Genomic DNA, 14,451 nt, shown 5'->3' on the forward strand with positions numbered 1-14,451 from the left:
AGAATCCCTCTTTTAAGCACAAACAAGAATTGCATCCAAGAATTGTTTTCGAAAATTATTCTTGTAGAATCAAATTTTCAAGAAAAAATATCTTAAGGAAAGAATCTGTAAGAATACCACATTCTGACAAAACAAAACAAAATCTTATGATAAGGCAGGGAAAGCAAATATTTCTTATTTGTCTAGAAAATTCTTATTGGAAAAATTCATGCTAGAATTTAGTAGAAATATTTGGTAGTGTAGAAGCAGCAGTTTACTCACCAGTAGTGGACAAGACCCCAGCCCTTGCCGATGTTTTGTAGAGCGGACAGGGGTAGTCAGTGGCGTCAGGACTGTAGTTCATGCGTGGCACCATGTGCATGATGGGTAACGGCGCGTTCATCTCGCCCTTCAGAGCGTCTCCCACGACGCAGTTCTCGTCGTCCCAGCGAGCGCAGTCAAAGAACAGACCGTGGACAAGGACGCCATCTTCTGGGGCATCAATCTGACAAACAGGTCACAAAGGTCAATGTCAAGTCAAAAATAATAGATTTTTTGTTTGTTTGACACATTGTTTATTTACTTGTACAACAAGGAAAGACATGATATGATATGATAAACAATAAAAAAAACTGGTGCAGGAGGAGGGAAAAAGCCTTCACCAAGATTAATAAATAAATAAATGAATAAATAAATAAAGATGTAACATATTGGTGGTATTTTGAGCCCTGCCTGCATAAAAACTTTAAGAAAATGTCACAAATCTCACATGTACAAAATCTGCCTAATTTCAACATTGAAGCCCAGCAGTAGGGTTTGGGTTTGGGTTGGCGTTAAGAAGGGCACCCAGCCGTAAAAACTCTTGCTACAAAAAAGACTTGCACTTGATGAGGAGTTCTGGGGCTCTCCCATCCATGTGCAAGCACGTCCAACCCCTATATGATGGGGAATAAAAGACGTAAAATTTGAGAGAGAGAGAGAGAGAGAGAGAGAGAGGGAGGGAGGGAGGGAGGGAGGGAGGGAGGGAGGGAGGGAGGGAGGGAGGGAGGGAGGGAGGGAGGGAGGGAGAGAGAGAGAGAGAGAGAGAGAGAGAGAGAGAGAGAGAGAGAGAGAGAGAGAGAGAGAGAGAGAGAGAGAGAGAGAGAGAGAGAGAGAGAGAGAGAGAGAGAGAGAGAGAGAGAGAGAGAGAGAGAGAGAGAGAGAGAAAAGTTCCTACCTCTTTGTCTAGCTCCATCTCTTCACCAAACTGCAGATTTTTCTGTGCTTCGTAGACGTCCGCCTGTGCCCGGTAGTGCTGCATCACTTTGAACTGGAAGCTGAGGGCGTCAATGGGATAGTCATACCTCCTGGCATAGTTCTGCAGTGTGCCTGTCAGGAAGCCTAAAGCAGTGGGGAAAAAACAGTGCAAAGTTTTGGTTAAAACAGCTACACTCACAAGCAAATATAATATATTAATTGGAAACAACAACTTTATTACCTTGCAATCATCACGAAAGCTCATCTGTTCAGTGTTTTTTAGATTTAGATTTTTGACTTTCAATTCTTTAATTTCAGTTTTTATTTAGAAAGCTCATCAGCGTTGGTAAGTTAACATTATATCAAAAAGCTGACCTTGCGGGAAGAAGAATCCAGAAAGCCAGTAAGACTTGGGTAGGCCTTGACGGATCCAGTTCTGGAAGAAAGATACAAACATTTTCAAAGAAATGATTCTGCTCAACACATAACAAGCATTTTCTAATGATCTGGCAAGATGTTTGAATGATATCTTTTTATCGTAAATACACATGAAGCAGCCTTGTATTTTCTTTTGCTGGAGTAGTGTTTTTGGAGTGAAGTAGTATTTTAGGCTCAATGGCTGTGTGTTTTTGCAATGTCCAATGTAGTTTCTGTATATCCTAATCTATGATGTGGTGAAGTCTGTCATCTCTGATTACCGTTTTTACCATGAAAGGCTGTTTACTTTTTACAGGGAGCATTACAGCCTATTAGTTTAAACTTTTTTTTGTTTTTATTTTCGATTTTACATTGGGTAAAAACAAGAAAGTGCAGTTTCAAGAAATAGATAGAAAGCGCTGGGGGTGAGACAGAGAACAATGTGGTCTATGGTATACGTGGTCTCCCCCTTGAAGATCTTTGCCCTGGGTACAGCAGTAATCTAAAGATAAACAATTTTTGATACTCCCCCTGTACTAATTCATCTATAAAACCACAGAACCTGAGTACTGCACTAGAAATGTTTGTAATCATTGATCAGGTACTCACATCAATGAAGGCAGTTCTGTATATGAGGTCCTGTACCCATGAAGCCAGGGGCTTGAGGGAGGGGTACGCAGAGTTGGCCCACAGCGCGGGCACCTGGTTGTTAAGGAATGCCACGTACACCATCTCCAGCTGCTCTGACATCACCACCAAACCCTTGATGGCTTTCTGCAGCTGCTTCAGCGAATTCTGTTAAAAAATGTGCAAAGTAGAAGATTTTTAAGCCACTTTCAAGATAACAGAATTGGCTTTATTGATTAAGTGTCACTGTATCAAATACCAATGAAAAAATCAGGATTGGGTTTCGATGGTTCTCAATTTAGCAAACTAGCAGCGCTGTACATATACTGAAACCTGTGCCGCGTGAACCTGACATACATGTACTATGTAGAGGTTTTATAATGATGCGTGAGGCTTTTTAATGCCATCCAGTAATGTTGTAGTATGGAGGCTTGAGGCTTTTCAGAAAATATTTTCAAATTGCAGTGCAAAATTTTGACATTCTGCAATATTGCAGAACACTGGAAAAAAGTATTTCTACCACTGAATACATAATGATCAACTGCTATGAAACCATGAAAAAATGACACGATATAACAGCAACACACCTTGATAACCTTCAGCAGTGAGTTGAACCGATCCACTTCCTGCACAAGTACAGTGGTCAGTGAGTTCAGCCGACCCTTGCTGTCCGGCTCGAACATGGAGCTGTCAGCGTTCTCCACATCCAGGTTGTCGAGCAGCTTCCCCAGGATGGTCTCCGCCAGCTCGTACACCGTGTCGTCGTCCGACTTCCCCCCACCCCCTCCCGTCGACCGCGGCTGCACCTCCAGGACTGTGCTGACCAGTGCTGTTGTCTCTTGTACCTGCAGACATAGACATTGGACATTCAGATATTATTCTTTGTGTATGATAGACGGGTTTTGGCTCACTTTTTCAGCTTCAACAGACTTTCAAACCACAATTGTAGTAAATTTTCCATTGCAATTCAAATTTCTGACATTTTTGACAGGACTCTTTAGGCTTTGGTCAATGGGAAAAAAAATACATGGGACGACCAAAAATTAGCCACAATGGTCCTCATGGAGAGGTGGTCACTTGTACAGGTTTGACTGTATAGATATGCAACAATCAAATTCAGAATCTACATGTAAATGTATTTAACATCATCGCGTTCTGACCTGGAAAGAGATGTTGGCGTTGTCGTGCATGCAGAAGATCTCGGGGTCATCCAGAATGGGGAGGTCCTCTACGTACTGTCGGTATGACATGAGGGTCTCTGTCTCCGGTGCGTAGTAGATTCCTGTCGGCGATGGGTAAAGTGTCAATCACTCAAACAAACAAAACGGTAACAATCTGGTCTACTAGATACTGTAAATGCAGAAATGTTCGCGGTGGTCTTATGTTCGCGTTTTCTGCGGAGAACTTTCAGCGCTAACTTAAAAACCAGCGCAAAAGTTTTTGCCCATCTATGACTGTAGCGCTACTACTGTTTCAAACGCGAACTTAAAACCACAGCAAACAGTCCATTTTCTCCCTACTGTGAAATAAAAACCATGCGAACTTAAATGCATTTACAGTATGTCAATCTTCTAAATGAAACTGATCCCCCTAGTAACTTTCAAAAGAACTGTAGAATATGTGAATCACAGTGATGGGTAAAATGTCAAACTTTTCAACAAACAGCACAGTTGTAACAATCTGGTCTACTAAAAAAGTCAATGTTCTTAATAACACTGATCCCCCTAGCAACTTTCAAAAGAACTGCAGAATATGTGAATCAGAGTAATGGGTAAAATGTCACTTCAACAAACACCACAGTTGTAACAATCTGGTCTACTAAAAAAGTCAATGTTCTGAATAAAATTGATCCTCCTAGCAACTTTCAAAAGAACTGCAGAATAGATGACTCCAGGAGGCTATGATGACCCAATGATAGTTTACAGAGTAAGAATAAGATTACCTGATGTAGAATATTTGTACTCGTCATTCAGTGTCTTTGATGAGAAGAAGCGCTGCAGGACAGTTCCCAGACATCGCTGGTCCCATATGTCCGTCACACGCCCTCCGTACGTAATCTGAACGTCACGAAAAAAACATTTAAGTCAAAATGTCTGCTAAGTATACATGTAGTCTGTTGCTTTCCCCAAAAAAATTATCCCAAACTTTAGAGGAAAACTTTCCTCATATGCCTCCACACATTCACACAATTCATGTAATTTTTACTTCCAAAGTTTTCCAAAGGCTTCTTAACCCTCCATATACTGTAATTCTTGATTTGTTAACTGTAACTTAATTTTAGCTAATTTAACGGTCACTAGTCAACCGCTAAAATTTCATTAACACAAATATTTCATCACTAATATCTGAGACAGTAATGTTTGTTCCCACCGTTAAAATCAAATGCAGTGAACTACTCCCTTTTCCCCCAACCGCTAAAATTACCGACCGCTATATTAAAGTGATTTACAGTAGAGTGGTACAATTTAAACATCACTACTGGACAAAATACGATAAAAATTGGACGTTTCGGGCGTCCATCCGACTGCCTTTTTTCAACGAGAAGAATGAAGTTTACCTACGGATGCGTCAAGAATGTTCCTAAGTTCTAAATAAAGAAAAGGTAACGACTTAGCGTTCTAAAAAATGTTCTAGATAATGATTTACAGTAGTACTCCTGATGAGTTATGGACATTTTTGGACATATTTTTCAGTAGGAGCTTGCAGCTTACCTCCTTGGTGATGTAGAAGAGAGCGTCCCAGGGGATGTCCCAAAAAATCATCCCAAACTTTAGAGGAAAACGTTTACTCCTATGCCTCCTCATATTTACACACAATGTAATTTTTTTATAATTTCCTAAGTTGTCCCAAAGGCCTCTTAATCCTCCATGAGGTACATATACATGTAATACTCCTGATGTGTTATGGACATTTATATGGTATTAGAGACCGCAGCTTACCTCCTTGGTGATGTAGAAGAGAGCGTCCCAGGGGATGGCCCCCTCGGCACAGAACATCTGCAGGTTCAGCAGGGCGCACTCGCGGTCGCTGTCGCTGAACTCGTACTTTATGTTCCAACCGAGCGGTCCAAACTTCTTCCGCTCCAAGATGGTGGCATGGAAGAAGCACAAGCCGAAAATGGCCTTCCTCCACGCTTGCCCGAGGATGTGCTCCTCGAAGAACGACGGAGTGATTTCCGTGAACGCACGCCGCATGTTTGCCCGAAGGCCCTTGGGCGGCTCGTTGGTGACCTTGACAGAATTCTGAAGGACAGAGACTGGGAAGTGGCCAGCAGGCATGGAGGACAGATAGAGACGGAAGTCGGGGTGTAACTTGTCCACGTTTTCCTGCATGTCCTTGATGGTCTCTTCCATCCGCAACATCCAGGACTGAGCCAGATGGCAGTTCTGTAGGAAGACCCAGTCTCCTTGCTCCGTACCCTTAGCGATCAATGCCTCGGCGACGGGCCCCTGTCCTTGTCCCAGCGAGATGGCCTGGATGCGGCTCAGGAAGCCCCTTTCCCGCGCAAACCGCTGGAAGTTGCTCATAGGGTCGGAGCCTGTACTCAGGATGAAGATGAGCGGCACGCTCGGCGTTGTGTCCTGGTACAGCGTAGCCAAGTCGATCGGCGGACTCTCTACGAACTGTTTCCCCAAGTTCTCCGTCACAAAGTCTGTCACGGCGAAGACGACCTTCTCCTCCATAAAGCACTTGACCATGATGACCTTCTGGAAGCTGGTCAACCTGTCGTTCCAGTGACCCTTGACCTTGCCGTCATCCTCTGCAGCTTCCTGGCCTTCGTCCGGCGGGGTGTACGCCGGCGGTTCGGGACCATACCCATCCCACTCGTTGGGGTTCAAGCGCACCTCTAAACGCCCAATCTTCACCCAGATCGGCGTCTGCGTGATGTCGGTGATGAGACCGCGGAAGGGTGGGACGAGGTCGTGCATGTCGAAGCACATGTTCCAAATGCCTTGCGACAGCCATTCTGCTTCGGGCTTCTCCGGTCGCTGCCTATCCATGCTTCCCGCGCCGCGCAGGAAGAAGTTCCACTCGACGTCGTTGATGGTCCCCTCCTGGCGCATGATCTCCGCACACAGCATGAAGGAGAAGACCAGCTTGTGCACCTGAAAAAAACGAACGGACACGAACCATGAACCAGCTTTCGCCCTACTTTATGTTGTATGTTTTAGAAAGTGTATATTGTTGTACCATAACTATGTACATTGTTGTACCATAACAGATGAAAGCGGCGACGATGATGATGATGATAAATATATGTAATGATATATGTTGATAGAGTTATCAGGACTCAAATGACTGTGTATCTCTGTTATATTGTATCTGACCCTTACCTCTTCCCTCATGACCTCAATGAAAAGCGGCCTGCAGGCCAATTTGAGCTTATCATGAATAAACAAACTAAGGTTCTGCTAGTGGAATGTTTGTACACTTCTTGACCGACACTTTCGAATGTAGGCGAAGGAGGGTATGCTACTCTTTCTTAAATAGATTATGCTTGTCAGAGAACCGTTTGATCAGGAGCCTGTTAGTATCTGACGCCTACTACAGGAACTTATATCTCCGTAATGTGTACGGCCTATTGTGCATCTAGTTTTGTGTTAAACCTCCTTGCGTTTGTATGTCATTTGGTGTTTGTGTTAAGCCTATAGCTCTTTTAAATATGTATTGTGTTCCTATGGGTTTGTTTTTATACCCGAAATAAAGAAAGAAAGAAACAAACAAACAAACAAACAAACCTCGAACAACCCGCGGGACACGTTGGTGTAGATGGCGATGGTGGTCTGGTCGAGAAGAATGGTCAGCCTCTTGCCGAGATCGTCGCTCTTCTCGCTCTGTTCGATGGTGGCGTTGAACAGCTGCTTGAAGTACTTGAGAGAGAACTGGTACATGGGGTCGATCTCCGCCAGCGACGCCACCACGAAGTACATGGTGGAGCCGCGCGCCGACACGGGGCGGTACTTCTCACGCGCCGTGGTGATCTTCGCTTCTGTCTCCTCTGCTTCCTCTAGGCGCTTAGTAATGACACCAGATGTCACCTGCAATGAGAAAAAGAAAAAATTTAAGGGTTCTCAGTGGCAAATGTGCTAGATGTTGGCACATGGGCAACCAAATCCGCAGTGTGTTTTCTGGCACACAGTTTGACAGATTAGCCGAATAGGCTCGGTGGGCGTCACTTCACCTTCCGGGAAGGAAGTGTAAAGTGCCTTTCCCAAAGGCATAACGTGGGGGCATGATGAGTATCGAACTCGGGACCTATTGATACCGAGTTCAACGCTCTAACCGTTACGCCACGCTGACACCGACGCCGAAGCTATGCAATGAGAAAGCACAGAATCACCAATCAATTTCAATAAGATGTGTTATATAGTTTCAGCCAAGACAGATGAATTTCATAACAATAAGTATTACATGATCTTACAATGACAGTATCATCTAGTAATTTGCGTAACTTTTTTTGCTAATTTTGTTGTAACTTTGAGCTGATGTAAAGCCCAGGGCACATTGCAAAACGCCTTTTAGGTGGTATTTCTCCCCCTGGTAAAATAATTAGATAAACAGGCAGACAGAAAAACAAACAATAATCTGTCCAGATATGCAGCTTGTACTCTTGAGTACAAACCTGGTGTGTTATGCCTTGAGGCGGGTATGCAATACAAGCAAACAAACAAACAAACAAGAGTGACGCCCACCTTGCTCTCGTTGAGAGTGTTGATGAGTTCCTCGTCGTCGAGGATGTTGCCCTGGGAGTGGAAGAGCAGTTTGAGGATGCGGTCCTCGATGGCCTTCAGCTGGTTCTTGTCGGCGTTGATCCTCACGATCAGCTGGTTACGCTGCTCCTCCAGGTCAGGTCGTTCCAGACTCGTCACATCGCTGAAAACACACAGGGACTCAAATGACTGTTGAGTTAGTTAAAATCCTCCCACACCATTATTGATGTATAAGGCGGTGCCCATCTCCGTTTCATAGCCCTGGGCCACACGGTGGTGCAATCACTGTAGCAGGGGGCTAGTCCACTGGCAGTGTGTTTAACTTCCATACTGTTTCAGAAGTATGTACCATTTTTATAAAGTCTTTGGTATGACTCAATGCGCCTCTTGTCCAGAGGTGTCCTACCTTGGGCTTGAACCCCAGTCCTTCTGGTCCAAGTAATTTGAACCAGATGTGGTGAGAGACAGAAGCGCAGGCCACTACACCACAGGGACACCCCCACAAATGACTGTATATTCTGACAATTTCGCTGTGACTAAGTTTAAGGTTTCTGGGTGCTCTTTCACTGCAAACTCATAGCATGGCAAATCTATGCTCCATTTCCACACAGGGAAACTACTGTTAGTAAATTTGGACATTTTTGCAGTGTCTTTAACCTTCTCCCTGCTGCCTAACTCTGTAACCAATAGAGAATGGGGTGCCAAACAGCTAGGACTCAAATGACTGTATATTCTGACATTTTCGCTGTGACTAAGTTTAAGGTTTTCTGGGTGCCCTTTCACAGCAAACTCATTGTATGGCAAATTTATGCTCCATTTCCACACAGGGAAATTACTGTTAGTAAATTTTGACATTTTTACAGTGTCTTTAACCTTCTCTCTGCTGCCTGCTGCTAACTGTAACCAATAGAGAATGGGGTGCCAAACAGCTACTTCAGTGTGCTAAAGGTTAAGTTTGCAGTTTTATCACACAGCAAACATATGCTTTACCTTCAATTGTGTTGCTGCCATCATTTTGGCCGCAAACTCAAGTCCAAGATTTACAGTGCTGCAAACATTTCAGTGCTGTGAGCTTAAATCAGTTTAAAATTTGTTGAGAGTTTAGATCAGAATGGCACAGAGGGCATTTTTTCTGGAGCACACTTAGTCTATTAGTTACTGGACAGGTGAAGATCTTCATGAAGACTATGGGGTGCAACAACAACAACAGTGCAATGCTAAATGTTCTTGTAGCGGAAGTCAGTGAATGGTGCAACAGCTTACACTCAAATTCACTTCAGGTGAATCATTGTGCTGTGAATCATTGTGCTGTAACTGTAATATACTCGTACAACAGCAAAATAACTAGAATCCCAACTACATACATGTAACTGTACAGCATATCTAGCCATCTTAATCATCACTCTCACTGTTATATGTACTAAGTCAAAGGCTGTCAATGTTCTTAACTGTCTCTTAATGACTTACCCCAGAAGCTGGTCCTCCAGGCCTGACTTGGTAACAGTGAAGTTGATGATGGTGACCTTGATGCACACCTCGGGCAGGTAATGCGGGTTGGCCATCTTGGTGGTCATGTAGAACTTGAAGTTTTTGTCGTAGTCCACGTCGCTGTCTCCCAGACGAATCAGCAGCCTCCCGCCCTGCACGAAGGTCTGTTTCAGGAGGATCGGTTCCAGCGCGGGGTCAAGCGACTCTCCGAGCTCCTCCAGCAGCACGGGCATGCCCAACCGGATGGCGTTCTCCAACGTACGGAGGAAGTCCTTGTCGGTCAGTTTGATGATCTTGAGACCATTCCGTGCCTCCTTGTTACGCACCCACCGGTTGGCCTGTTCCTGGGGGTCAATCATGAGCGGCCACCGCCTGCCTCTCGTCACCATGATGGCGTTCTCGATGGACACGTTGTCGCGGGGGAGCCCGTCGACGTTCCACTGTCGGATCTCATACGGATCTGCCATGACGCTCGACAGGGACAGGTTTTGTGACACGGGGATCTCCAGCTCCTGACACCTCTGCGCCCAACCTTCTACCAGCTGGAAATACAACAGATAACTTACTTTTAGAATATTTCCCTTAAAAGTTAAATCGATAACTTTAGAGAAATATAGAAAGCTTGGCTATAGGAGATTCTTTTTTACACAACCAAGTAATCTCACCTGCTAACCTTTCGCCAGTCAGAAGCTCTGAAGAAGGTGTCTAACAGACACCGAAACGTTATCAGGTGAGATTACCTGGTTGTGTAAAAAAGAATCTCCTATATCCTATAGTCTACCAACCTAATGAAATTATTTTCGGACATAAAAAGCTTTTAAAACTCCATGAATGCGACATCATGAAGCTGAAGGTTCACATATCATCTTCGACAATCTAAACGATGAAAATGAAGAATAGCTAATACTGTAACATGAAAATCAGTCACGAGTAGTAACTGTTACAAGTTTGACTTTGTCTGCTACCTTACAACTGCATTGCGTCAATCCTATCAACTTTTAAGATATATTACCTTTCTCATTAACATGCATAGATGGTAATGAAATGACACAGTCTACCACCATTATTTTCAAACTGATCATAACTGGTTACATACCTGTAGTCTGTATACGTTTGTGAAGGCACCGTAGTACGCTACACAGGCTGCAGCCACAAACACGTTCCCCACGACGTTCCCCAGGTCTCGCTCGAACTCAGCGACGTTCACCGTCCAGCGGTCCTGCTCGTCCGCCAGGGCTGTGGTCAGCTTCCCGGCGCGCTTCAGACGCGCTTGGGTCAAACTCATCTGCTTCACCAGCCGATCTTTCTCGGCCACGCTGTGATCATAGAGGGCCTGTAGTTCTGCAATCTGTAATAAAGAGAAAACGTAACTTAACAGACGGTCTTGTTGCACAACCAAAACATCAGTGTTTTAGTTCTGAATCATCTATTTCACCATCTTCAGTCTGTAACCTGTTTTTCAAGTAACTGGATACATCTAAGAATTTAAGATATACTAACAGTACAGTAAACTCGACATAGAAACAAGAACTACATGTAAAACAATGAAAACACTTGACCAAAGCACTGTAGGGTTTTAAAGTATATTATTCTATCAACACAAGTACATGTACATGTACAATCCACTCTTGAATGCCATTGCCCTGGTATGTTTCTACTGGAATTAATTCATCTGTTATTTGGTCAGGTGTGCAGATTAGGCCACACCATTTTAATTTCTTGGTTAACAGAATTTAAAGAAAAATGCTAGATTGGAAAATCAACAGGAAAACAAAATCTCAGAGGAAAATTAAACTTTGTACTTTGGTGCACACAATTTCAGGGAGTGAACAGGGTCAGGTGCAAGTTTTCACCCTAGCCTTCTGTTTTCATGATTTTTTTTGCTAAAATTAAAAAAAAATCCATTAACCAAGAAATCAAATTGGTGTGGCCTTAGCAATTGTCACCTGGAATTAGGACTGCCTTATTGGCTCTGCCCCTGAGGTATCACCAAAACTACTTTTTATTTTTTTAATTTTATTTTTAATCAATTCGTAAGAGCCTGATGTTGCCATCGATTTACGAAGAAAGGTGGCTCAATTGTTACTGTAGCAGCATTTCTTCACCCTAGGTCAAAAATATCAATGCTCGAGACACGTATCGACTTCACTGACCCATTAGGAGAAGTAGGGGTTACGAAGGCTGCTCGGGAAATTCCCTACCCCATTTAGGCCGGAATGTTTTTGGTCCACTCACACCGGGGCATGCCCCTGCTCTTTTTGAAAGATGTGGTGGGTTCCTTTACGTGCTCAAGGTGTGACTCTCCTCAAACACGGGACCTCCATTTAACGTCCTATCGGAGGAAACTAACCGTACATGTTGACGATGGGTCTTACCTGATCCTCTACTTCCTTCAGCTTTGCTTGTTTCTCCGCTAGAGTTGCCATGGTGGCGGCGAGCTCGGCCTCCGCGGCATTCAGACGTTCCCTTTTGGGCTCCACTTGGCGGAAAATACGGGCGTACAGATCCATGGCACGGACCCACATGCACATGGACTTACAAGCCTGGGGACAAGAAGAGTGGTTAAGCCCCCGTCACAAATAAGAAATTCAGCTCGGCCGACGTGTTGGCGAGCTTCAAATGGGCATTTTCGGCCGAAATACAGCCAACGTCCTGTCGATTTGCGGGCTTCGGGCGATTTCTAGAAATAAAGGTTGATCCAAATATTGGCCTTTTACCAAGTTAGTCGATACTGACTTCGTCCATGTCCAAGAGATGGTACCATCTCATGGGGGATTTTTAGTTTTTAGTGTTCGACGGACGTCGCCCGAGATTTTCATTGGAAAATACGGTCCACGCTCGGGTGATTTGGACATTCGCGAGCTTCGGGCGATCTACAAAATTGGCTGACGCTCGCATGAATTGTGACGCCGGCTTTAAAGCAATTAGTTTATTACATTCTATATGGGGCTGACTTTTTTAGCCAGGAGATTTAGGAACTTAAATGTTACTGTACGGTGAAACCCACGAGACCCCGCCAGCTATTTCTTGCTTACAGTTGAAGGTATTTCGATAAAATTGGACAGATTATGATGAAAACTTCCTTCAACAACTGGAATAAAATTCAAAGCATCTTTACATTGTTATGTACCCAATTAAATAGTCTGAACATGCCCCATTTTCAGTGTTTTTTGGCCCTGTCACCGGTTTTGGACTTACAAGCCGGTGAACAAGAAGAGCCTCTGGTTAAAACAGACACATTCTATGGGACTGCTTTTTTTCTGATCAGCAGATTTAGATTTAGGAATTTCTAGATGTTACTGTAAGAGCTGCTAGCCAGATGAGATGGCAATGAAAATGAAATGGCAAATACAGAGTACCTGCTTCATTGATATGGAAAGTGAGTGAAAATAATCTATAACAGGCTTCAGGGGTTTTTCTAGAAAAATTACACAAGAGGGAGTATACACACAGGCGAGGGAGCGAATTCTATGTATTTATGGAAGAATCGATCGCTGAGGGAATGCTGTATGCTGGGGATTAAGCTAAAATCTGAATTCGACAAGGGGGCGCTGGGCTGAAGCAAGAGGGTGCAGCACCCCTCTTTCCTGGTTTAGATGAACCCCTGGGCTTTAAGCAACATGCAGGGGAGTTTGAAAACTCCTTTTTACTCACCTTCGATGTCTTCTCAACAATCTCTGGCACAAAGTTAGGATTCTCGATATATTTCTTCAGCTTATTGAGAAGAACGTTGGGTATGTTGTCTTTGTCGTAGTCTAGCAGACGCTTCAGGAAGTTGGGATCACCCAGAAGGCTCTTTGCTGACGGCCAGTCCGTTCTGGGGGAAGAAATATTGTCTAGTTAGCTATATCCTGCCATCTGGAGAGAGCCTTTAGGACCAGAGACAGAAATGTGATGCTACAGAGCTTTTTCATGTGATGCCATTGCTGTGTTCACCGCAACGTTGGTGTCCTTATTTGCATTTCAGTAAATGACAGTTCAGTCATTTTCGGACATCTAAGGCCACACCAATTTATTATCATGGAAATAAACGGAATTAAAAAAAATTAAAAAAATGCTAGATTGGAAAAACAACATGAAAACAGAATCCCAGAGGAATGTTTTTACTTTGGTGCACACAGTTTCATGGAGCGAACAGGGTCAGGTGCAAGTTTTCACCCCAGCCTTCTGTTATAATGATTTTTGTTGTTGCTAAAATTAAGAATAAAAATCCGTTAACCAAGAAATTAAATTGGTGTGGCCTAAGAAGCTTAACTTAGTTCTTACTTGGCCTTGAGAAGGATGCAGATAGCCTCCATCACAGTCATCACCATGTCCGGCGGCTTGTTGAACACCTTGAGCTCAGAGATGTCAGACTTGTCCAGGGAGTCCAGGGCTTTCTGGGCCGCATCCAGCGCCGGGAGAGCCTCGTCCAGATCCTTCTGCGCGTCGTCGGCGATGGCCTGCGTCTCTTCTGCCTTTACTCGGGCCACGGCCTCGTCTTCCTGCACCACTCGCCGCACCTGGGACATTTTTAGCGTATCGTTAGGTTTATTCAGGTAACGCGCAACTGTAGCTAGTCTTGTGTAATTTTAGCTAAGGTTTCAAGTCATGCGCACAGCATACTGTAATACACTTTATCTTCACGGTAGCAAAATTTCATGGTGTAAGGAAATAGACATTTTTATTGGACTTTAATATCACGGTGGCGGCAAGTGATTTACAGAAGTGTGAAGGAATCATAAATAATAACAACTGATTTTTCACGGTACAGAGGTGACCATAAAGTTACAGTGAAAGAAAAAAGAATTACAGTATTTTACATATTACTGTAAATGCAGAAATGTTTGCAGGGATTTAATTTCGCGGTAGGGAGAAAATGGAGTTTTTGCAGTGGTTTTGAGTTCGCATTTGAAACAACAGTAGTGCTACAGTCACACAATGAACCGGCTTTTTGTGGTCAGGTTTTAAGTTTGCGGTAAAGAGTTCACCGCAAAAACCATGGACATAAAAC

General features: G+C 43.8%; 1 protein-coding gene across 1 annotated transcript in view; it reads right to left on the reverse strand.

The window, feature by feature from the left end:
* The window catches only part of LOC136425739 (dynein axonemal heavy chain 6-like), a 51,422-nt gene that overhangs the window by 1,386 nt on the left and 35,585 nt on the right, over window positions 1–14,451 (reverse strand). Inside the window, exons 52-66 of the mRNA XM_066414679.1 lie at window positions 13,725–13,960; window positions 13,113–13,275; window positions 11,834–12,001; window positions 10,555–10,806; window positions 9,438–10,000; window positions 7,953–8,133; window positions 6,999–7,298; window positions 5,199–6,365; window positions 4,202–4,316; window positions 3,420–3,541; window positions 2,847–3,104; window positions 2,242–2,427; window positions 1,591–1,651; window positions 1,196–1,359; window positions 262–484 (exon numbers count right to left, since the gene is read on the reverse strand). Coding sequence (XP_066270776.1) covers window positions 262–484; window positions 1,196–1,359; window positions 1,591–1,651; window positions 2,242–2,427; window positions 2,847–3,104; window positions 3,420–3,541; window positions 4,202–4,316; window positions 5,199–6,365; window positions 6,999–7,298; window positions 7,953–8,133; window positions 9,438–10,000; window positions 10,555–10,806; window positions 11,834–12,001; window positions 13,113–13,275; window positions 13,725–13,960 — 4,159 coding nt within the window. The remainder of the gene's footprint in view (window positions 1–261; window positions 485–1,195; window positions 1,360–1,590; window positions 1,652–2,241; window positions 2,428–2,846; window positions 3,105–3,419; window positions 3,542–4,201; window positions 4,317–5,198; window positions 6,366–6,998; window positions 7,299–7,952; window positions 8,134–9,437; window positions 10,001–10,554; window positions 10,807–11,833; window positions 12,002–13,112; window positions 13,276–13,724; window positions 13,961–14,451) is intronic.

This window comes from Branchiostoma lanceolatum, chromosome 19 (assembly GCF_035083965.1).
Source record: "Branchiostoma lanceolatum isolate klBraLanc5 chromosome 19, klBraLanc5.hap2, whole genome shotgun sequence".
NCBI lineage: Eukaryota > Metazoa > Chordata > Leptocardii > Amphioxiformes > Branchiostomatidae > Branchiostoma > Branchiostoma lanceolatum.